Source organism: Boleophthalmus pectinirostris, unplaced genomic scaffold (assembly GCF_026225935.1).
Source record: "Boleophthalmus pectinirostris isolate CB_2022bp ecotype Guang Dong unplaced genomic scaffold, ASM2622593v1 HiC_scaffold_13, whole genome shotgun sequence".
In the NCBI taxonomy this organism is placed as follows: domain Eukaryota; kingdom Metazoa; phylum Chordata; class Actinopteri; order Gobiiformes; family Gobiidae; genus Boleophthalmus; species Boleophthalmus pectinirostris.
In genome coordinates, this window is record NW_026571036.1 from 34,669,529 (window position 1) to 34,691,850 (window position 22,322).

The window sequence follows — 22,322 nt, forward strand, 5'->3', positions numbered from 1 at the left end:
CATGAAGATGCTGTTGCTTTGCCAGGAATGTTCAAAGGCATTGCAATTGCAGATGTTTAAATTATTCATGCATTGGTTCTGAGTGGGGACCCATCTCCACAGATATGACTTGTAACTTGGCCTAGTGGTGTCACCTGCTTTTCTTTGAACATATATATTTAGATATGTATTTTCCAATGTGGATCAATAAAGTTTGCTGACGTCTAAGTCTAATAGGTTTACTCCAATGTTGTGGAACCATCCATGTAAAACAGTAACATCTCCACTGAGACAAGCAAGTGACCCGAAAAGTTACACAATGCACCTTTTAACATGCTAGTTGTATAATAGAGATGAAAGATATCCTGCAAATACCACAAAGGGGAAAAATAAGTTTCCAATGAAGAGAATCAAGGGTCAAATCTGTAACCAATCAGCAGTGAATGAACAAAATAGAGCACAACTTCAAGTACGTTTTTGATTAAGTTAAATTGTTGTTAATTTTGTTATTCTTAAAATTCAAATTAGTCAGAAGTTTCAGAACATAATGCATATATAAAATGTATCCAAAAATACAAATATACTTTTTTATTTTATTTTTTTTAACTGTATATTTTTTTAAGTGTTTGCTATACCGACAACCACAGCAGTAACCTTTGTACTCTTTTAGCTGCAGTGGAAGATAGTGTAGACTCCCTGGTTTACCAAAGGTGCGAACCACAAACACAGGGGGGTGTTTGGACTACTTTAAATAGAAGATCACAAAATGCACCTTCTAAACTCGTGTCAGGTCGGCCTGCCACTTTGTAAAGGGTAAAACAAATATATGCATAGACTAGGTGTGTCCAAACTACTGAATACTGCCATATTATTTAATGCAATAAATAAATAAATATATACCATCATTACCTTGAAAGAAGAAAAAAGTTTGTAACTATCTCAATAAGACAAGCTATTCTTATTAGAGGACTATTTACTATTTACTATTAAAGACAAGACCTACCCTAACCCTTTGGGGCTCAGGTTAACACATAATAAAGGCATATCAGAGTGCCTGGTTGAATATGGACTTTTTCATTATTTATGTTATTATTATTATTATTTACTACTTTTCATCACTGCCTGGATGTCTTTTGTTACCCTTTGTTTTCAATACATGTTTAAAAGTTCCATATTATGCTTTTTTTCTGATATATGTTATAATATTTCCTCATCAAAAGCATACCTGGAGTTGTTAGGTGAAGTTCTTCTCTCAAACTAAAAACACTCTGTTCCATCTTGTGATGTTATATAATACCGAAAGTGTTCCCCTGTGTTTTTAATCCATACACCTTCACTAGAGTCATTTGGATAATCACACTTCAGTCCTGGAATTGTCAATCTCCACTGAACTAAAGGTAAATGTAGCTGCTCACTTGAAAACTACAGCTTCATGACATCAAGGTGAAGCTTTGAATCATTTTGAACTTTGGAAATACAGACTAATAATAAATGATTACTCAAACTCCAATGTGTGAATGAAATGATGTTTTTGATGAGGTAACAGCATTATAACATTACTTAAAGCTCACACACTGCAAAAAAGCTTGGCCAAAAGTTAAGATATAAACACTATCAGAAAATGACTTAAAAGTAGTGAAATTATCTGTCCATGCAGCAATATCATTTTACTTGACAAATTATCTTCAAATAAACTACCTCTAGACTAAAATGAAGCAGTCTCTGAACTAGTAAGTACATAATAAATCTGAAAACAAGATGAGTAACCTGATATAACTTTTAAAATCTAGAAATATGCAGTGCAAGAGTAAATTTTGTGTAACGACCTTTTATAGACAATAGAAAAACAGTTTCAGTTCAGTTTTTGCTGAAGAACCTATTCAAATAGTAGTAATAGTATAATTTCTACCATGTTTCCTCATCAAAAATTACAGTGGTTTAGGTCACACACAATCACATCACATTGAGTAATCCTGTATTCTCTCACATTATCACATGTATTGCCTAATTTGTTGCTACCACAAAGTTTATTTTTCTGAGTGTCTAGATAAACTTGAAAACATCATACAAAAACACACACTTCATGGAAAACATCTCTTCATGTCTTATCTCATCAGTCGATACCAGGATCTAGGGGATGTTTTCAAACTTTGCTCATATAAAATGTCACCAAAGTCCAAACTGGAAATCTTTCGCCTCAAACCTAAACTTTATACAATAGTGTGCGAGAGAAATATTACCGAAACAGCAATGAAAGTCCCTGATGCAACCCTGAAAATATTACATCCCCCCGGAGGAGGAAAACTGAAGAATGGATCGCAGCCCCCCGGTGAGGTAAGCCGCACGTTAGCATATCTAGTTCAACCCCAAAGCCACTCAGGCCAGAGCCAACACAATAGCTGTCAGTTTGGAGTGACAGAGGGTAAGGAGGAGGAGGAGGGGGTGGTGGTAGAGCTCGTAGCCCAGAGACGAGGCACAGGACGTGGGGGAGAGATGGGAGAGAGGCTGGCTGTTTTTTGGAAATCCCCCTCCATCACACTTCAAAGATACCACCATATACTGCTGCTGCTGCTTCGCTCATCAGAGGCCCCGCTGTCTGCTTGGGTAACAGACTTTTGACTCTGGCCTGCAAATGACATTGAATGGACAATTGCTTAATTCAACTTCAAATAAATAAATGAAAAAAAGGAAAAGAAAAGAGGATGGACTGCAAACTTTAAAGGTGCATTATACAGCTTTTGAAGGAGGGTCCTTCAAATGCTTTTCTCCTTGGGGTTGTTATTGCTGTGTCTGGAATATTACACAGTATGACATTAAATCTTTCTATCTTCATGGAGACCAAACTAGGCCAAGTTACTGGTCAGATCTGCAGAGAGTTGACCAGGCTCACAGTCAGAATGCTTGTTTTTCTATGTATTTTTGAGCAGTAAAACCACCTGTAATTGAATAAACGTCAAGTAGGGCTGTTTAAAGTCATACTGTGGGACATTCCAGGCAGAGCAATAAAAACAAGCAGGTGACGGACCCCCAGCCAAAAAGTTTCATAGTGCATCTTTAAATATCTTGTTGCTATGTTTGTTTGTATGGTGCTGCTGCTGAACTTTGAATTTCTTCTTGGATCAATAAAGCATCTATATATCATGTATATATGAATACCTATTCATAGCCTGATTACTTCCTGGAAACCGTCTGACCTCACAGCATTTGGATTCATTCACTTGACGGTAGGCAGGTACTTTTTGATTTAACCATTTGCTGCTATTTGGTCGTGATGTATGTAATGTGCCGCTAACAGGGCTAACTGGTGTATCAAGCTTTTCCCAAATCCTGTAGGAAGAAGGGCAATAACGTCTTTCCCCTTGATAAAATTCACCAAACATTCTCTCTGTTCCAGCTTTAAATCCTCAATCTCAGGAATCGTTGCCAACACAGAATGCATGGCTTCGTCTACATCCGTCTTGACGACTTTGTTTACTGTTGTGCTGTACCACAAAAGGGACCCAGTTTAACGTCATGGCTTCACAGCTCTTTGCTGACTGGCCGGTGTGCAGTCTACAACAACATCTGTACAACAACTCCCCTTTATGTAACAGATAATACTCCCTACAACTCTACAACAACTCCCCTTTATGTAACAGATAATACTCCCTACAACTCTACAACAACTCACCTTTATGTAACAGATAATACTCCCTACAACTGTACAACAACTCAGCTTTATGTAACAGATAATACTCCCTACAACTCTACAACAACTCACTTTTATGTAACAGATAATACTCCCTACAACTGTACAACAACTCACCTTTATGTAACAGATAATACTCCCTACAACTGTACAACAACTCACCTTTATGTAACAGATAATACTCCCTACAACTGTACAACAACTCACCTTTATGTAACAGATAATACTCCCTACAACTGTACAACAACTCACCTTTATGTAACAGATAATACTCCCTACAACTGTACAACAACTCACCTTTATGTAACAGATAATACTCCTTACAACTGTACAACAACTCACCTTTATGTAACAGATAATACTCCTACACTGTACAACTCACCTTTTATGTAACAGATAATACTCCCTACAACTGTACAACAACTCACCTTTATGTAACAGATAATACTCCCTACAACTGTACAACAACTCACCTTTATGTAACAGATAATACTCCCTACAACTCTACAACAACTCACCTTTATGTAACAGATAATACTCCCTACAACTGTACAACAACTCACCTTTATGTAACAGATAATACTCCCTACAACTCTACAACAACTCAGCTTTATGTAACAGATAATACTCCCTACAACTCTACAACAACTCAGCTTTATGTAACAGATAATACTCCCTACAACTGTACAACAACTCACCTTTATGTAACAGATAATACTCCCTACAACTCTACAACAACTCAGCTTTATGTAACAGATAATACTCCCTACAACTCTACAACAACTCACCTTTATGTAACAGATAATACTCCCTACAACTGTACAACAACTCACCTTTATGTAACAGATAATACTCCCTACAACTGTACACAACAACCCACCTTTATGTAACAGATAATACTCCCTACAACTGTACAACAACTCCCCTTTATGTAACAGATAATACTCCTACAACTGTACAACAACTCACCCTTTATGTAACAGATAATACTCCCTACAACTGTACAACAACTCACCTTTATGTAACAGATAATACTCCCTACAACTCTACAACAACTCACCTTTATGTAACAGATAATACTCCCTACAACTCTACAACAACTCACCTTTATGTAACAGATAATACTCCCTACAACTGTACAACAACTCACCTTTATGTAACAGATAATACTCCCTACAACTGTACAACAACTCACCTTTATGTAACAGATAATACTCCCTTACAACTGTACAACAACTCACCTTTATGTAACAGATAATACTCCCTACAACTGTACAACAACTCACCTTTATGTAACAGATAATACTCCCTACAACTCTACAACAACTCACCTTTATGTAACAGATAATACTCCCTACAACTGTACAACAACTCACCTTTATGTAACAGATAATACTCCCTACAACTCTACAACAACTCACCTTTATGTAACAGATAATACTCCCTACAACTCTACAACAACTCACCTTTATGTAACAGATAATACTCCCTACAACTGTACAACAACTCACCTTTATGTAACAGATAATACTCCCTACAACTGTACAACAACTCACCTTTATGTAACAGATAATACTCCTTACAACTGTACAACAACTCACCTTTATGTAACAGATAATACTCCCTACAACTCTACAACAACTCACCTTTATGTAACAGATAATACTCCCTACAACTCTACAACAACTCACCTTTATGTAACAGATAATACTCCCTACAACTGTACAACAACTCACCTTTATGTAACAGATAATACTCCCTACAACTCTACAACAACTCACCTTTATGTAACAGATAATACTCCCTACAACTCTACAACAACTCACCTTTATGTAACAGATAATACTCCCTACAACTGTACAACAACTCACCTTTATGTAACAGATAATACTCCCTACAACTGTACAACAACTCACCTTTATGTAACAGATAACCCTATGCCCTATGGATCATCATATCACTTTTAGAGGTTTTATGTTTTATTACTTTTTTATCTTTCAATTCTATTTTGACTTGTACATTTGCATTTATATAATTATGTCTTGTTTTGAAACCTGTCTCTTGCTATTTTTTGTTACTTATTTTAAAATGTGTTATTATCATTTATATTTTCACTTAGTTTCACTTTAATATTATATTATATTGTGATGTGTGACCAACTGTGTTCAAATAATTTTCTTTGTGGATCAATAAAGTTTGTCTAAGTCTGAGTCTAAGTCTATTATTAAACAACAAATCATATTAGAAAAACAAGCCTCACAACAAGAGGATTCCAGGTTAAATTCTGGGCGTTTCCGTGTCTAAGTTTTTCCATTAACCCAAAATGCACAATATTTAAAATGTTCCAGCTAACATACAACAATATTAGGCTAAAACATACAACACCATGGAAAAATAAACAAAAAACAGATGCCATACTAGTTTGGTACCCTGGTAAAATTCTCCATCTAAGGTCAAGGTTTGGAAATGGGCGTATTTCTCCTGACAGGTTGCCCCTGTGTCATTGAGGGATGGGTTGATTTCTGAAATTTCTGGGGGAAATTTATTTTGAGGCTGTCATGATGATGATGTACAAAAATACATTGTTTTCTGTGTCTGTGGTTTTATGTGTCAAAGGTAAGATAACAGCTGAATCTGACTGACCACAACGGTCTAAAATACACAACAGACTCACTGTGTACTAACATGGGAAATGTGAATGTTGACATAATGAAGTTCTTTTGGGGGATTATTCTGTTTTATTAGATTAAATGAAGATTCAAACAGGAAATGAGAAGGATAGACGGGAATGGCACTATGAGAAAATGCCCAATATATGCTGCGTCTGGTATTCAACTCATTTATAAGGGACTATTGTAGCAGTGCGCGCCTGCTGCCTTCTGCCACCAGGTGGCGCCTGGGCTTATAAAAGGGCACTCCCCGTAGCGTCTCGTTCTCTGACCTCGGCGCACTTCCGGGATAGGGCTCCGCCTTGTCGCGCACAGGTAAACAACCGCTGTTCTCTAATTACAATTTTATAATTTAATGTGTGGCTTTATTGTAGTGCCACCGCTCCTAGAGTCTCGACGTGCCTGATCGAAGTTATGGCTCGTGAGTAAAGGTCCTGCATGTATTTGCTGTTGATCGCCACAAGCGCCACTGTTAGCCGCTGTCCACGGTTGGGTCGGTGTTGCTGTCAGACGCCCCGGCCGCTCGGCGTCAAGCCTCGTGGATGTAGAAGCGTGTGTTTTGTGGTACGTTGGCTGGTCATTGGTTTAGGTTCATGTATGGGGCTACCACCAAGTGAAAGATAAAATATAATGTTCATTTTAGGGTCCAGGGTGGTCTTCGGCACGTCATCTGGTGGAGCGGTGGCCCTGTGAACGAGCTGCTGCTTTGTTTTACTGTGTTTTTAATTTTAAGGACAAAATCACCGTACAGCTGCTTTTGGTGACTGTGTTATCGGCAGTTATGTGAACAGTGAATAGTCTACTCTTAAAGTTAATCTAACAAATGAATTATGGCAATAATAAATAATTTCATGTTTTGTAAGTCACTTGTCTCTGTCTGTCAATTAACGAACCTGTGAGCCTTTTAGTTTAGTAAATTTAGTTTTAGTTCTGGGCTACGCCCAGTGGCGTTGTTGGTTTTATGTTGATTATCTTACTTTGGGGTGCTCCTCACACCCCTCCCGGATGCCCCGCTCGCCACACTATGTAAACTACCGGTCAAAAGTTTTAGAGCACTCAGATTTTTCCAGTTATTTATTGCAATTCAAGTTGTGTAAGTCAAATGAAGAGCTTGAAATGGTACAAAGGTAAGTACTGGACAGTCAGAGGTTAAAAAAGATAAATGAAAACAAAACACATGTCCAAGCTCTGACAAAACTACCTCAAAAAAACAACAAAAAAAACAAAGGTAAACTTAAAAACATGGAGTGTCCTGCACAGTCTCCAGACTTAAACCCATGGAGCTGGTTTGGGATGAACAGGACAGAAGAGTGAAACAACCTACAAGTGCCACACATTTATGGAAACTTCTGCAACAGACAGACCTTTCTGAAGAATATTTGATTTCTATTGTAAAAAGAACAAGCCACGAGTGTGTTCAGCTGTTATATCTGCCAAAGATGGACACTTTCATGAATCAAAAGTTTAGAATATGTTTTGGTCAACAGTAAAAAAACTGGAAAAAGCGTGGTGTTCTAAAACTTTTGACCGATAGTGTATGTCTCTATGTATCATTAAAAATACTTGCACCTTTGACTTATTTTAATATACCTAATTCTATAGCATCAACATACTTTTAGACCAGCAGAGGGCGTACTGTTATTTTAAACACAAAAAAACAGATGCACATCAACAGCTGTTCAATACCTGGCCAATATTGGTCATTGTTCAAGCATCTTCTATAAAACACATCTGGTCAAGTCTAGTCAGGTAAATGTTAATCAGTGATTCATTATATTACGAAATAACACGCAACATTTGCTTTTACCTTGTTTTAACCCTGATTTCAAGCATAGACTGGATAAAAAATTGGACTAGGGGAGTGTGATGTCACCCAAATGAAGCTCACATATTAGGAATTGAAATTTATTTAAATTTTAAACTTAAAATAGCAAAATGAAAACACCAGGATTGTGTAGACTGGGTTAATATGAAAATGTTAAGACCAAAATGCACTGAAAGAGGGGTGACGATCTTTCTGTGTGAGGTCAATTGGAGCCAACTGGAGTGGATGGAGTCGGAAGCGCCCCCTTACTCACTTCCTATTTGGAACGTGACGGCTGGTGGGTTCGCTATGTCCATTTATATTTACAGTCTATGAACTCAATGGGAAGAGTATATTTTAGATTTTTATCTGGGCCACACTTGAATAGTGTGTCTAGACGTTCTTCTTATTATAATGACTGATTTTGGCATTCATTCCTGTTTAAAAATTCATATTACGCAAAACAACAACAGAAAAAATGTCAGATGCCACATACTTGCTTGTTTTTGTGGAAACTGTTGTATTGATATCGTACCATCATAGCATTGAAATATTAACTTCACATGTCAAACAAAGCGTTCTGAATCATTTTGAGAAAGTCTGTGTAGTTATGCCAAAGCATTTGTCAAGCACGTGTGGACATTTTCTGCAACCAAATATGGACTCCCCCTCCTCTTACCCCTAAAAATTCTTCAGCCCACAAAAATGTCAGGTATGCCTCATGCTACATAAGTGCACCACATGGGACTATGGCGTCTTTCAAACTGCTTTCAGATCAGTTGGGACCAGGACAGGGCAAATGGCATTCACTCATGACCAGGCTGAGAAACAGTCAACATGAGTCTCAAGGAAGCCCATTGTAAATCCTGGGTTTCCCCCTAAAGTTAATGTGTGACTGGTGTATTTCTCATATCCAGCAGGAAGCAGTTTCCTTTCAGCTGTGCAAACTATCAAATCAGGTTTTTTTTAGTATGCTGTCCAATACAGAGCTGTCAAAAGTAGCTAAAATCAGATGTTTATCGATACTAACACTTGTATTGAAACTATATAGTCATTTGAGCAGATACTAAAAAATCAAATTAAAAAATCATGTACAATTTGACCTTTACTGAACAGTTTCATCTTGAGTTATCAAATTTACTGTAAGACCACATGCTATAATAAACAAATTTTATTATTTTTGTGATGTAAATTACAGTATTGTCTTAAAAAATAACTTTTAATATGATCATTTGACTATCAGAATCGGCAGTGAGTGTCAAGTTTGGTCATTGGTATTGAAGTTGAGTTTGAAAAGTTAGTATCATGACAACATTATTAGTGGTTGCATGGTTTTATATATTAAAATTGTTTTCTTAACATATTTTTATTTGATTTATTAAATTTGTATTTAAATTTATAACACATTTTGAAGCATATATTGGCCTCTGTAGAATAATTTTGTTTGTCTATACAGTAGTGTTGTAGTCAAGACCGCACTAATTGAGACCAAGACCAGTCCAAGACCACAGGTACCTGAGACCGAAACAAGACCAAGACCTTTCAGGGTCGAGACAAGACCATTGGTCCATCGAGACCAAATCGAGACTATCTTTGTCATTCTCAACATGTATTTGTATTTTACTGGTATTTTGGAACATATATATCAATGTTTTTATAAATCTATCTTCATTCTATCTTTGAACATTTTGTGGACACTCACCCACACTTTGAAAACCCCTTCTTTAAGAAAACTTCCACTGGCACTTCACACAAAACTGTGAAGAAAGTGAAGAAAATGGGTAGGATTTTTAAACCCGTTTTCCTAATTGTCGACAGCAGTGGCAATAATGAAATATGATTGCATTGTCGAGTTTCAAACCTCTAGTCCGAGACAAGACCGAGTCCAGGCACCTTCAAGACCGAGACAAGATCGAGTCCAGGCACCTTCAAGACCGAGACAAGACCGAGTCCAAATGCGGTCGAGTCCGAGACAAGACCAAGACTGTAAAAAAAAATGGTCTCGAGGCCGGTCTCGAGACCAAGACCAGTATCGAGTACTACGACACTACTATACAGTAATAGATAACATGATCAAATGACTGTAGATTTCATATAGTCACACATACATTCATAAGACTACACCAACATGGGAAGAAGGTGGATTTAGATTTTTGCCCAGGGACACAACAGCACGTTCCTATGCACTAACACTGAGAATGGGAATCAAACCGCAGACCTTCGAGTGAGGGGAGAGCGCTGTACCAACTGTGTTACTGCATGCTCCTCATTTTAAGAGAATGTTGGATCTGGTGCAGCTGTAATTACACATGAGTCAGAGTCTATGTATCTTTATAAAGGGGCAGGATGCCATTTGACTGGGCTTCATGGAATTCAACTTCACCAATGTATGAGTCATGTAGTTGAACATTATATTACGACATGGTACTCAAGTAAAAGTATGAAACTGCGGTGACTATATCTGGCAGCAAAACTGTTTAAACACAATACCTTCTAGAGGTTATTAACATTGATAACAAATGAATACAATTATGGAATAAAGTCATTATGATTTGGTACATAGTGCAGGATAATAGAGTTCATTAAAGGGCCTATATACACTATTTCTGAAGTATCTTATAATGTTTTTCCCCATTAAAAACATACATGGAGTTGTTTTGTTTCATTTTCACATGTTCAACACACAAATATTTAGGCTGAGTTCTCTCAAACATAAAAAACTTAAAAAACTTAAACATAAACATAAACTTAAACTTAAACATAAGAAACTTTGTTCCACCTTGTGATGTCATGCGGTAATACAAGAAGTGCTCCACTGTGTTTTAAACCCTTCACTAGAATCATTTGGATAATTTCAGCCCTGGAAATGCCAGTCTCTACCTGACAAAGTGGAACAGAGCATTTTGAGTTTTGGCGATGTAGGCAGACTAATAATGCAGGATTAGTCAAAAATGCACAAATAAAACAAAACACAACTCCAGGTTTGTTTTTGATGAAGTAACAGCAATATGACACAACTTAAAGCTTGCAACAGACAATTTTGCATAATGTAAGCCAGGGGTCTCCAACCTTTTTCCTTCTGTGAGCTACTTTTTGTAAAATGAAAAGGCCAGAGAGCTACTAATTTTACTATTTTACTAGAGCTACTAAGCCATAGTAAGCCGAAAATGAGGTACAGTTAGATGTCTATGAAACATAACCCATTATCCAGTTATCAGTGCACACAATTAGGCATCAAAATTATACATTTACATAGGAAATAAGCATTTAACTAATCAAATTGGACTTATTCAGTGCAATATATAATTCAGAAATCCCTTGGAGAGCTATTTGGAAGGGGGTGGAGAGCTACTGGTAGCTCTTGAACTACAAATTGGAGAATCCTGATACAGGCAATTTAAGTAGGCAACTGTCATTATAGCCAGCAGATGGCGCTGTTGGGCTGTTTTGTGGTGCTTGTAAGTCTGAATAGAGGAGCTGTGTCAGCCTGGACTGTCTGTGTGACTAATATGTTTCAGTAAGTCAGCATCATGTCAGCGTCTGTCCCTCTGTAGAACTAAAACAATATTAGTGTCTAATTTATGATTAACTTTTTTATTTGTATAAGTGGGTGGCCAAAAATGCACTGTACAAATGTGGGTAGGTTTGCAAATACCATCTTAAATCTGTAGATGTTCACCGGCTGAGTATTAGGCCTGTTATTAACCCATGTATGTAGTGTTTGCTTTACTTCTAGTTAAGTTAGGTGCACTGCGCAACCTTTCTGGTGGAGAGTCTGCTACCTACTTGTCTCCATGGAGGTATCATTGCGTTCCCCGGAATGTTCCATCCTCTAAGTATGAAAAAATGAAAAAAAAAAAAAATAAAAAATAATAATAATAAAAAAGGCAGTATACAGCATGGAAATATAGAGAACATTGCATAATTTTTAGACAGACACTGCCCTCTTGTGGCGTCTAAGTGTATTTTTCAGTTTGATTAGTCATTTTTACTGTAAATCGAACTCCAATGAACTAAATATGTAACAACAGAAACTCTTCACTCATGTCATCCCCTTCTCATGTTCTAGCCATTCACACAGTGTCCTTCTATCCTTCTCCATGTACTGAGATGGGCAGACTGGGGCATGCGTAGGATGAAGTAGCCAGTGTCATTTGCGTCCCCCTCTGACCTCAGAATGGGATCTTTGTGCTGAAAGGCCAGTGGGTTTGTGACCTCATCTGCCTGGAGACCGCACCACACTGGATCATTGTAACAGCTCAAAATCACATGTCACTCTTAGAACCAGACACAGAGAGAATTAGGTAAGCTGTTTTTGTTTATATTACAGCAAGCTAGGAACTATGAGTTGGAAAAGGTGACATCATATTTGGTCCACAAGAACAATACAAGATGAGATCATAATAAGTACATACATTTCGTTAACTTTTTCCTTTTTTTTAAATATCATGTTTCTTATATTGTTCCATGATCAATTATTGTTATGATTATTTCATTTTTCAGCTGTCAGATGTTGGCCTTTAATGACAAAGCAAATGAAAACACTGGGATCTGGTGGCATTTTTGTGGAACTGTTGTCTCCCACACTGACAAAAGTAATATCTAGGTTAAATTTTCATGAATTAAGAACACATTATCTTGACTTGAGTACATATGACTTGCCAAGGAAAACTATTTACCATTGGAACTTTTTGTACTGACAATAGGAAAAAATAACATCTTGTTCCACTTATAATAAGAGAAAAGAATGCATAACTCTAATGATAATTGTTGTAAGAAAAAAACCATCTTGTTCCATTGGTAGATATTTTACTTTCCAAGTCAAATCCACTCACATCAAGATAATATACTCTTAAAAAAATGTTAACTCATTTAGGTTTAAGTTTTAGCAGTACATTCTAACTTAAAGGTCCACTACGTAACTTTTTAGTTTGGGGTCCGTCACAAGCTTGTTTCTATGGATATGTCATTGCTCTTGCTCAAATGTTTCACAGTATGGCATTAAACAGCTCTATTTAACATTTATTCAATTACAGGTGGTTTTATAGCTCAAAAATACCTAGAAAAACAGGCATTATGACTGTGAGTGGAGTTGCCTTTCCACAGATCTCACCAGTAACTTGATCTGGTTTAATCTCCATGAACACCGAAAGGTTTAACAACAGACAAAGTATTTGCGTATAATGTATAACGCTTAAACTGATATTAGAAACAGATGCATTTACTTTCCTTGTAAACATGTAAGTCTGTTCCAAATATTTTGTGGTACAAACTACTACAAAACGAGAAAGAAAGAAGAAAAAAAGTGTATTGAACTCCCAGGAATCTTCACAATGACAAATATACAAGCCATAATAATCAAGAGAAATATTTTATTAAACAAAACATTGTATAAATAAAGCATTAATATAAAATACCAGTAAACCCATTCAAACATAAGTGCTCTGTCAGTTCATTCAAACCGATGTGAAAAGTGTCAAACTGTCCAATTATAGAACAATTACAAGTCAGTAGTCTTGCATACGTGATCACACAACATTTAGTGTTTTAGACAAAATAAGGCTATCAAAACTCAACTGGAATTCATTGGTTGTCAACATCTGATTATAATTACAACTACAAATCATCTACACACATTAATCCACTCATACAATGACTAACGTTGTGGTCACATTAAGTAGACAGTGCAGTCAGGTGTAAACTTGTTCAGATCCAGATACTGAACTTTTCGTGTTAAGACAAAGACCTATTCAAAAATATGATCCACTTGGCTGTTGTAGAGTTTTAGGCACAGTGTCTGGTGCACGTAAGAGCAACCTTTAACCTCTCTCCCCAGATAAGAATATTACAGGGGAGGTCTCCGTAGCAACTGATGAAATGGCAAAATAAACTGCAAAAACTGGCTAATAACGTAAAGGTGCACTGTGTAACATTTCTAGTGTTAGGTCCGTCCCGTGCTTGTCTTCATGGAAATTGTATTGCTTTGTCTAGAATGTTCCACAGTATAAATTAAATCACAAGAGGTATAAGCTGGCTACACTACGCTACATTACAATTCAGATCTGCGGAGATTCGCCTCTATTTACATAAGGTGTTGTGGTATTTTTGAGCAGTAGAAGCACCAGTAATGAATAAATGCTAGATGGAAATGTTTAAAGTCATACCATGGAACATTCCAGGCAAAGCAATGACATTTCCATGGAGACAAGTAGCGGACCCTCCACCAGAAAAGTTACACAGTGCAACTAAGAATATATGACGTGTAAAATTGAAATTCAAATGTATTTTACCGTAATTTTTTTCTTTTTTTTTTTCTTATTTTAGAAGATTTTTTTTAACCTACAAGTCAAATCGTCTTAAATTAAGATAAAGTAATTGTCATTTAAGTAATTTAAACATTACCTAGGATCACGTTTTGCATACAGAAATTGTGGAAAATAAGTAGTTACATTTACAAAAAGACACAAAGAAAAACTAAGTGCCAGTTCCATCAGTTGCTATGATGTTGAAAAAGCCACAACGGTTTAAAATGCCCTTAAGATCTCGCCTAATTTCCACTAAGCAGTAAAACATGGCTGGGCTGGTACAATAATATACTGTATACAACTCCTCTGCAGTACAGCTCAAACATAATTAGCAAACATTGATCTTTTGCCATTGTTATTCTGGATGGTTGCATTTGAAATGTAGTTCAATTAATCTCATTTTAATAAAGATTGAGGTTCAGTGATTTCTAATCCTAAATGATATGCTATGGTCCACAGCCAATCTTGTGTCACTAAAAACATGTGGTTTGGGGCAGAGTTCAGACTTCAGAAAAGTGAATTTGATGTATTTGGGTTAAGTGATTAAAAGTCTGCATTATTTATGTTCAGGAAATTCATGTGAACGCCCACTCCCCGGTTCCAGATGTAAATTTCCCATGTCATTCCTAAAAGAAAATAATATTACATTCCTCAGGGTTAATCAGTTATGTGGTAACTAATGACCACAAGCCCTATACTTGTATTTAAAATCGGTTTCTGAGATGTTATAAACCGCTAAGTAAGCATTTGGACAAATTTTGTATTTTAAATATTCTTTCTGGGCTTAAACCATTCGCATTATGGATAATAGCAGCTGGTTAGCCTCGTGATTTGAACCTTTGAACTCTTAATCTTTGAATTTTTCTGAAAGTTTATGGAAAATTGAATGGAAAAATGTACTTTCAGAACCTGAGTGAGGGTGCACTGTTAAGCACCATAAGACAGAATACAACTGATTTGAAAACTGTGATCAATCAGTATGAGGAAAAAAATATGATAGGCCTATACTGTATTTTTTGTCATATTGCACAACAACTCAAATCTAGCCAAGTTAATATTACTTGAATTAAGAAAGTTTGATCATGGTCTGAGCAAAATTCAACTGAAGAGTAAGTAAAATGATCTACCAGTGGAAATGAAGATTTTTTTTTTTAACCTAAAATATGAATGAAGAAAAGAAAAATAACTGCTTGCACTTAAAGAAACATACTCTAATGTTGCTTGAAAACACACTTAATCCACTGGTAGATCATTTTACTTGTGGTTGAAGTTGCATCTACTCAAATAAAGTCAAATCTTCTTAATTTAAGTCATTTTAACTTACTTAGATATTACTTTTGCAGTACAATGAGCTACTTGTACCTCTTTTTTTCACTGTTGTACCAGCCTGCCTTACTGTATACTGTGAGTGGATCTCGCCCATTACACAAACCATAATAGTGCTTAGTGAGATAAAACAGTGCTCCTTCTTCTGTGACATAACGACATTACTGCTGCAGTCCATTTCTATCCAGTTAGGTTGCCGTGACAATAGCCGGGACTCTGATTGTGTTTGAGGCAACTTGGTTTTCGTTCTCGATCTGAAAGCCCACGTCAGATGCAGAAGTGTCCCTCTCTCTTCTCGGCTTTGGGGTTTGTTCTTTCTCCTCCTCTTCGTCTTCTTCAGTTTGGTCGAAGGTTCGTTCAGCCACTTCAGACAGACGCGTCTCCTCCTGCTCCTCTTCTCTCTGATTAAAGAAAACAATAAGACAAAAAATAAGGGTATGGCAGTCTTTATTGCCCCATAGGGAAATGTGATGGTATTTAATGAATTCTTTTAATGAAGCCAGGGCAAAAATTGAGGTCTAAATTAAAGGGCCCATACGACGCTATTTTCCAATTTATATTATAATGTTGTTTCCTCATGAAAAACATACCTGGAGTTATGTTTTGTTTCCTTCACACATTAACACACAAACCCTGAGTTTTTCTCTCAAACAGAAAACTCTCTGTTCCACTTTGTGATGTCATATGCTAATACATATACTTCTCCACTGTGTTTTTAAACTCCATACAGCTTCACTAGAACCATTTGGATAATTTCACCCATAAAATTGCTATTCTTTACCCAAGGCGGAACAGAGTATTTTGAGCTTCGGAGCTTTGGACATAGACACACAGATAATAAATGGTTACTCAAACATGACCCACAAGTAATACAGGGCCTTTAACCTAGTCTGTGTCTGTTCAATCCCCTTGTTTGTTAAATATTGAACATAACCACAAATATCAAAAATATTTCAGCCCTGTATAGTGGCTCATCACAGTGCAGTAGCTGGAGAAGCTGCTGAGGACTACGGTGAATATTTTAAGTTAATGGGGCCCACAGGAGTACCTCAAATCCCTCCCAGGGAAAAACATGCAAACAGTACTAAGAAAAGCTTAAAATATACAGTACTGTGAAACCGAAGGTACTAAAACATACCTCTTTCTTTATTCTGTAGTATTCATCAATGGCGTATTGATATTTGGCAGATGTGATGCCAAACAGGTTGGCCATTCTCTCACCCAGGTAATCACACGCTGGAAGAAAATAGTCATGTTTAAATTTATTGTTATTATTATTAAATTATATATTGATTATTTAATCTATTAATTATTGTGAAATAATTAATTGATTAAATATGAAAATGGTGGAATATTTTGACATCATCACAAGAAACTGACATTGATTATTGGTTGGTTGGTTAACTTTTACTGACTAATTAAATGTTATATTTTGGGTAAGGTTTGGTGTGTGTGTGATATGGTAACTGAGGCAAGTAAGTAAGTAAGTCTTTATTTATATAGCGCTTTCACAGACATTTTCTGTCCCCAAAGACGCTTTACACTTTATTCAGCATTATTCATTCAGCATTCATTCATACAGCGTTATTCATTCACTCTATACCCTGGTGATGGTAAGCTACTATTGTAGCCACAGCTGCCCTGGGGCACACTGACAGAAGCGCGGCTGCCATGCCACTCGGCGCCATCGGTCCCTCCGACCACCACCATCACTCACACACACACCACTTTCATACTAGGCAATGTGGGCGAAGTGTCTTGCCTAAGGACACAATGACTGAATTGATTGTATTTTAACTAACCATGACTATCAACTGTTTATGGAGACCTGTAGCATGTTTTGGGTTGATGGGGGAAACCAGAGTGCCCGGAGGAAACCCATCCAGACACGGGGAGAAACATGCAAACTCCACACAGAAAGGCCCAGGCGACCCCAGAACCCAGAACCTTCTTGCTGTGAGGCATGAGTGCTAGCCACTCAGCCACCGTACCGCCATGAAGAGGTTGTAAAGTCAAACTGTCAAACAAACCTGAAATGGTGGAAGTTGCAGCCCTCCACATGTGAAACCAGAAATATGGTCCCCACGTCATCTTGGACTGAAAAGAAACAAAACAACGAACATCTAAATGAGGTTAAAATAAATCTGTCAAAATGCATACTAAAGACCTCGCCACCAGAGGCTAGTCATACAAAATGTGTGAAACTGTGAAAAATGACATATATTATGGGATTTTAGCCATTACATCATGAATACACTAATTAGTCTCATTAAAAGTGCTTTATGCAATGTGTAATGGATAAGCTGCAACTTGCTGATCCCCATGTCTGCCATGATTCACTGTATGGCATTAAACTTCAGACTTTAAAAACTTAAAATCTTCATGTAGAAAATCAAGTGACCTCCTATACGTACCACTGGGGCGGGCTGGGGCAGCAGGTCCTTTTTCTCTGCCTCCTCTTCGTCCTCCTCATCTGTGCTGTATTCCTCCATGGTCTCACCGCTGGAGAAGTGAATGATCCTTCGAGGAACCTTCTCCTTTTGCCTGGGGCTGTGCTCCTCTGGCCTCTCCAGCTCCCCCAGCTCCACACTCTCAAAGTCCCTCACCGGGCTGGGGCTGGAACTCTTCAGAGGCGACCACAACAACATAGGGTCAGACAAAAGCTAACCATTGGTGAAGCCTGAATGACAGTCCCTAAACCTGGTTCCTGTTTCATCAAAGTTTAATAGCTTTATGACAAATGGCCAATATCTGCGGCTCAAAGATAAGCTTTCATAGGGTATAGGATAGGGTCATTCTTTCTACCTTGGAAGGTAAAAGTGAAAAACAGTATCGTATCTCGGTTAAATATATTCGGTCTGTTCAAATGCAGCTAACACGTTTTACTCAAGAATAAGTAGACATGAGGACAATAATACTTGATAGAGAGACAAAAGCGGAATGTCCCTGTCACAAAGACAGTGACGTGCACAGAGCGGAGCAGTGGAGGGCTCAGGGCGGCATCCTCTCAGTGCACCGGGACATAAACACAAACCAACAGCACCGACATTCGAGATAAGAGCGCTCAGGAGCGTCACTCACCTCCTCTCCATCCATGTTCCGCGTCACAGACACGTTGACGTTGGTGAGATACAGAGAGATATCTGCCATTGTGGCTGCGTTCTTTGTATCCCGGGATGCTGCGCCCACTACGCCTCTCCTCCGCACTGCGTGCACCGGAAGTGCTGTGCGCCTGTGCCATCCCCAATGCGGCGCTCAGCGCGCGGAATGCAAAAGTTCACTGTTCAGATCCCAATTTCTGTTTTTCCACGAGAACATGGAACAATGTTTGTACGCTGATATTTACGGCCCGCAGAAAGTTGTCCTTCTATTGGCCCTTTTCACCAAGAAATACAGGCTTTTGTGAAAAAACAAAGAAAAAAGGACTTGATCCATCCCGTTTAAAAGTCTAGAAATAAAGTCCCACGCTATAACAGGACACACATGGCATTACTTTTACAATGCAGGCCTATGTAGGCTTAAAGATGACATACGGACTATGTGTTTGGGCGTACTAAAAATATAGGCCTAGGCCTACTACTTTTAGCATACTAAAATATAACTCTTTAAGTTTATGTCAATTTCTGCTCTTTTATATGAGATTATGCATGGTTAATTATGTTTGCTTGTTGCAATCCTTCAGGTTGGCTGAATAAATGGATTGTGCTGTCTCTCTGAACCAATCAGCTTTGACTTTTTGAAGACTTAATACCGGTAAGTTGTTCGTGAAAATGTTAATATGTTTTCTAATTGATTCTAATCTAATAATAAAATGGATTTATCTTGTATTCTTGGATAGCTGCACTTACCTTCTATCACCACTAGATGTCAGTATTGCTCCACTAGAGTTGCAGTGAGTAGCGTTAATGTTATCAGTCTGTAAGGTCGAATATTTCATTATTGTCTTGTAATGCTTTTAAAGATAATTGATGAAGGAACAAACAACAGATATAAAGTTGACAAAAATATGTAAACGTGTAGAAAAACATGACTATGCAGAGAGATTGCGTGCTGAGGACTGAAGTGACAGCATTTTAATTCAAGTCGATGCAGTTCCCCCACAGTCACAGTGTTGTGTCTGAATGTTTCATGAGTGTGGCGTACCTCTTTGTGCTGATGTCATCTGATGTAAAAGCAGCTGTCTCCATGAAAAATACATGTGTGCTTTTTAAGGGTTTACTTTACTGAAATCTAGGGTGTAGGCCCAGGAGAAAAAAACAGTAGATTTAATATAGGCATCGTCCACGGACTGTATAGATGGACATATATATGAAAAAAAAAAAACAACAAAATAAAAACACTGCATTCATGTAGAACAGGTTAATACTTACATTTAGGAGCCTGATGGCAAAAGTTACAAAGTGGGTGACTTTTTTTAATACGTGAACTGGAACCAGAGTTGATGGAGCTGGAAGCTTGTGCATGTTGACTTCCTGTTTGGATCACAGCGGGTTAGCTGTGTCCATTTATATACAGTCTATGGCATTGTCTAATATTGAGTTTTTATTTATTTTTCATATAATAGACATTGTTAGCCTAAAATGATATAACCTAATTGAATCCAAAATGTTAGCGCAGGCCCAACCCAAACCCAGCATCACAGCCTAGTAGTGATTCTGCAAATACTAGAGATGTTAGCAGAAAATATATAGAAATTTCCAGTAAAAATTTGCTTGATGACGCTTTAATTAATTTTGCCCTATGGTATGGAATCCAAAAGGTTATGGCAGGCTACAACACTAACCCATAACAATCTGATATAAGTTACGCTAGCTCAGCTAGCTGAGAATAATAGTATAATACAATAGTTGCATAAATATCACCAACAGCAATGATCCAAGAAATTCAAGTATCTCCAACACTGCAGCTCTTTTCAGGTGTGTACTCAGTTTGCTGTAAACTTTATTAGGGCTGCAAAATGAATAAGAATTGTACTGAAATTGGACTTTGAATGGACAAAATGAGCAAATTGCAGAGGCTGCAATTTCTAAAATACCATAATGTCCTCCAGAAACAACAAAATCTCCTGTTGTATACTGCTTAAAAAACTGCTGACCCTGTAGTTTAGATCTGTTCAAGCGAGATTTGAAATGTGATTCTTGTATTAGTTTGTCAGTTCATATTTGAATCTTTTTGTCAATTTTGAAAAAGTTGCCATTACATGTTTTTCACAAATTATTCAGCCTAAATATTTATTAATAAGTGAGTTAAAGGTGCGTTGTGTAACTTTCTGGTTGGGGGTCCGTTACCTGCTTGTTTCTATGGATATGCCATTGCTCTGCCTGGAATGTTCCACAGTATAACATTAAACACCTCTACCTTATATTTATTCAATTACAGATAGTTTTATAGCTCAAAAATAGACAAACAGGTATTCTTACTGTGACCAGGGATGCCTCTCAAAATAGCTGACCTGTAACTTGGTCTGGTTTGGTCTCTATGAAGATAGAAAGCTTTATTGCCATACTGTGAAACATTTCAGGCAAAGCAATAACACCTCCAGGGAGAAAAGCATTTGACGGACCTTCCACTAGAAAAGAAAAGCTAAACAATGCACTAAAGAAAGTCGATTAGTAGTAGACCAACTGTATGTAAGATAAGCATTATTATGTAAATGTTTCATGGACCAGAATGTCTCTAAACACCTGAACACGTGGGACAATACCTTTTTATAATATTAGTTCTTTTTGCTGACTGTGAATTGTATACAACGATTTGTGACCAGTCTTCTCAGTTTATTTATTTTGTTGAATTGCATTTTGTCTCAACCTTTCCATTATCAGCAGTGACAGTCCAGTGTAAGCATCCTATTTGTAATCCGTCATCCCAGTGTCCAGGTCAGCTATTCATTGGCAAAACACTATTCATCTTCAGGTGTCAAATTTATAGATTTTTGAAAAGGGTAGAATCACAACTTCTCCAATACATCTTTTGTGTTTTCCAAAGGTTGCTGTCATTAAAGATTGAAAAGCTTACTTGGCTATCAATGAACGTGAACTGTGAATCGTTTGCTTGTCTCGTTTATCCAGTGTGTTTTCATAATTTTATTCGTTTGGTCTTTGGTTGGTTTACTGTGAAGTCACTGCGAGCCAGGCATTAGGTCACGATGACAAATTTTGCAGTACTACACATTGCTTAAGTAAATGTAGAGATGTATAACAATTAGAGATGTAATGATATCCAAATCTGTCAGTACAATATTGTCATGATATGCATCTCATGGTACGATATTTATTGCGAAATTTTGGAGAGGCTGATTTAATTTTTAGGGTCCGGTTTGGGGACCACAGGATCTCATCTCTGCTGTTCGCAGATGATGTTGTCCTGATGGCTTCATCAAACCAGGACCTTCAACATGCACTGGGGCGGTTTGCAGCCGAGTGTGAAGCGGCTGGGATGAAGATCAGCTCCTCCAAATCCGAGGCCATGGTCCTCGACCGGAAAGAGGTGGCTTGCCCTCTCCCGGTGGGTGGAGAGTCCCTGCCTCAAGTGGAGGAGTTCAAGTATCTCGG

The 22,322-nt window shown here is 37.5% G+C and overlaps 1 protein-coding gene and 2 long non-coding RNA genes across 3 annotated transcripts; 1 reads left to right on the forward strand and 2 right to left on the reverse strand.

The window, feature by feature from the left end:
• Positions 1 to 3,613: 3,613 nt before the first annotated feature.
• LOC129407680 (uncharacterized) lies at positions 3,614 to 4,879 on the reverse strand. The gene is made up of 3 exons (XR_008631665.1): positions 4,683 to 4,879; positions 4,141 to 4,455; positions 3,614 to 3,649 (listed from the first exon to the last, which is right to left on the reverse strand). It is a non-coding gene; the product is annotated as an uncharacterized LOC129407680 (long non-coding RNA).
• A 1,643-nt stretch (positions 4,880 to 6,522) lies between these two features.
• On the forward strand, positions 6,523 to 7,198 carry LOC129407706 (uncharacterized). Its single transcript, XR_008631681.1, has 3 exons — positions 6,523 to 6,651; positions 6,711 to 6,900; positions 6,980 to 7,198. It is a non-coding gene; the product is annotated as an uncharacterized LOC129407706 (long non-coding RNA).
• A 6,366-nt stretch (positions 7,199 to 13,564) lies between these two features.
• Positions 13,565 to 18,965, reverse strand: LOC110162851 (protein FAM177A1-like). Its single transcript, XM_055149512.1, has 5 exons — positions 18,853 to 18,965; positions 18,186 to 18,395; positions 17,802 to 17,868; positions 16,910 to 17,007; positions 13,565 to 16,172 (listed from the first exon to the last, which is right to left on the reverse strand). Exons 1-5 carry the CDS (start codon positions 18,919 to 18,921, stop codon positions 15,960 to 15,962), a joined length of 657 nt encoding a protein of 218 aa, XP_055005487.1. The 5' UTR covers positions 18,922 to 18,965; the 3' UTR covers positions 13,565 to 15,959.
• Positions 18,966 to 22,322: the final 3,357 nt, after the last annotated feature.

Excerpts from the sequence above, each read along its gene's own strand:
- LOC110162851 (XM_055149512.1), bottom strand. The coding sequence starts at position 18,921 with ATGGCAGATATCTCTCTGTATCTCACCAACGTCAACGTGTCTGTGACG. Across the intron at positions 17,008-17,801 it reads TGCAACTTCCACCATTTCAG|CGTGTGATTACCTGGGTGAG; the intron begins GTTTGTTTGACA and ends ATTTTCTTCCAG. Across the intron at positions 16,173-16,909 it reads ACTACAGAATAAAGAAAGAG|AGAGAAGAGGAGCAGGAGGA; the intron begins GTATGTTTTAGT and ends TTCTTTAATCAG.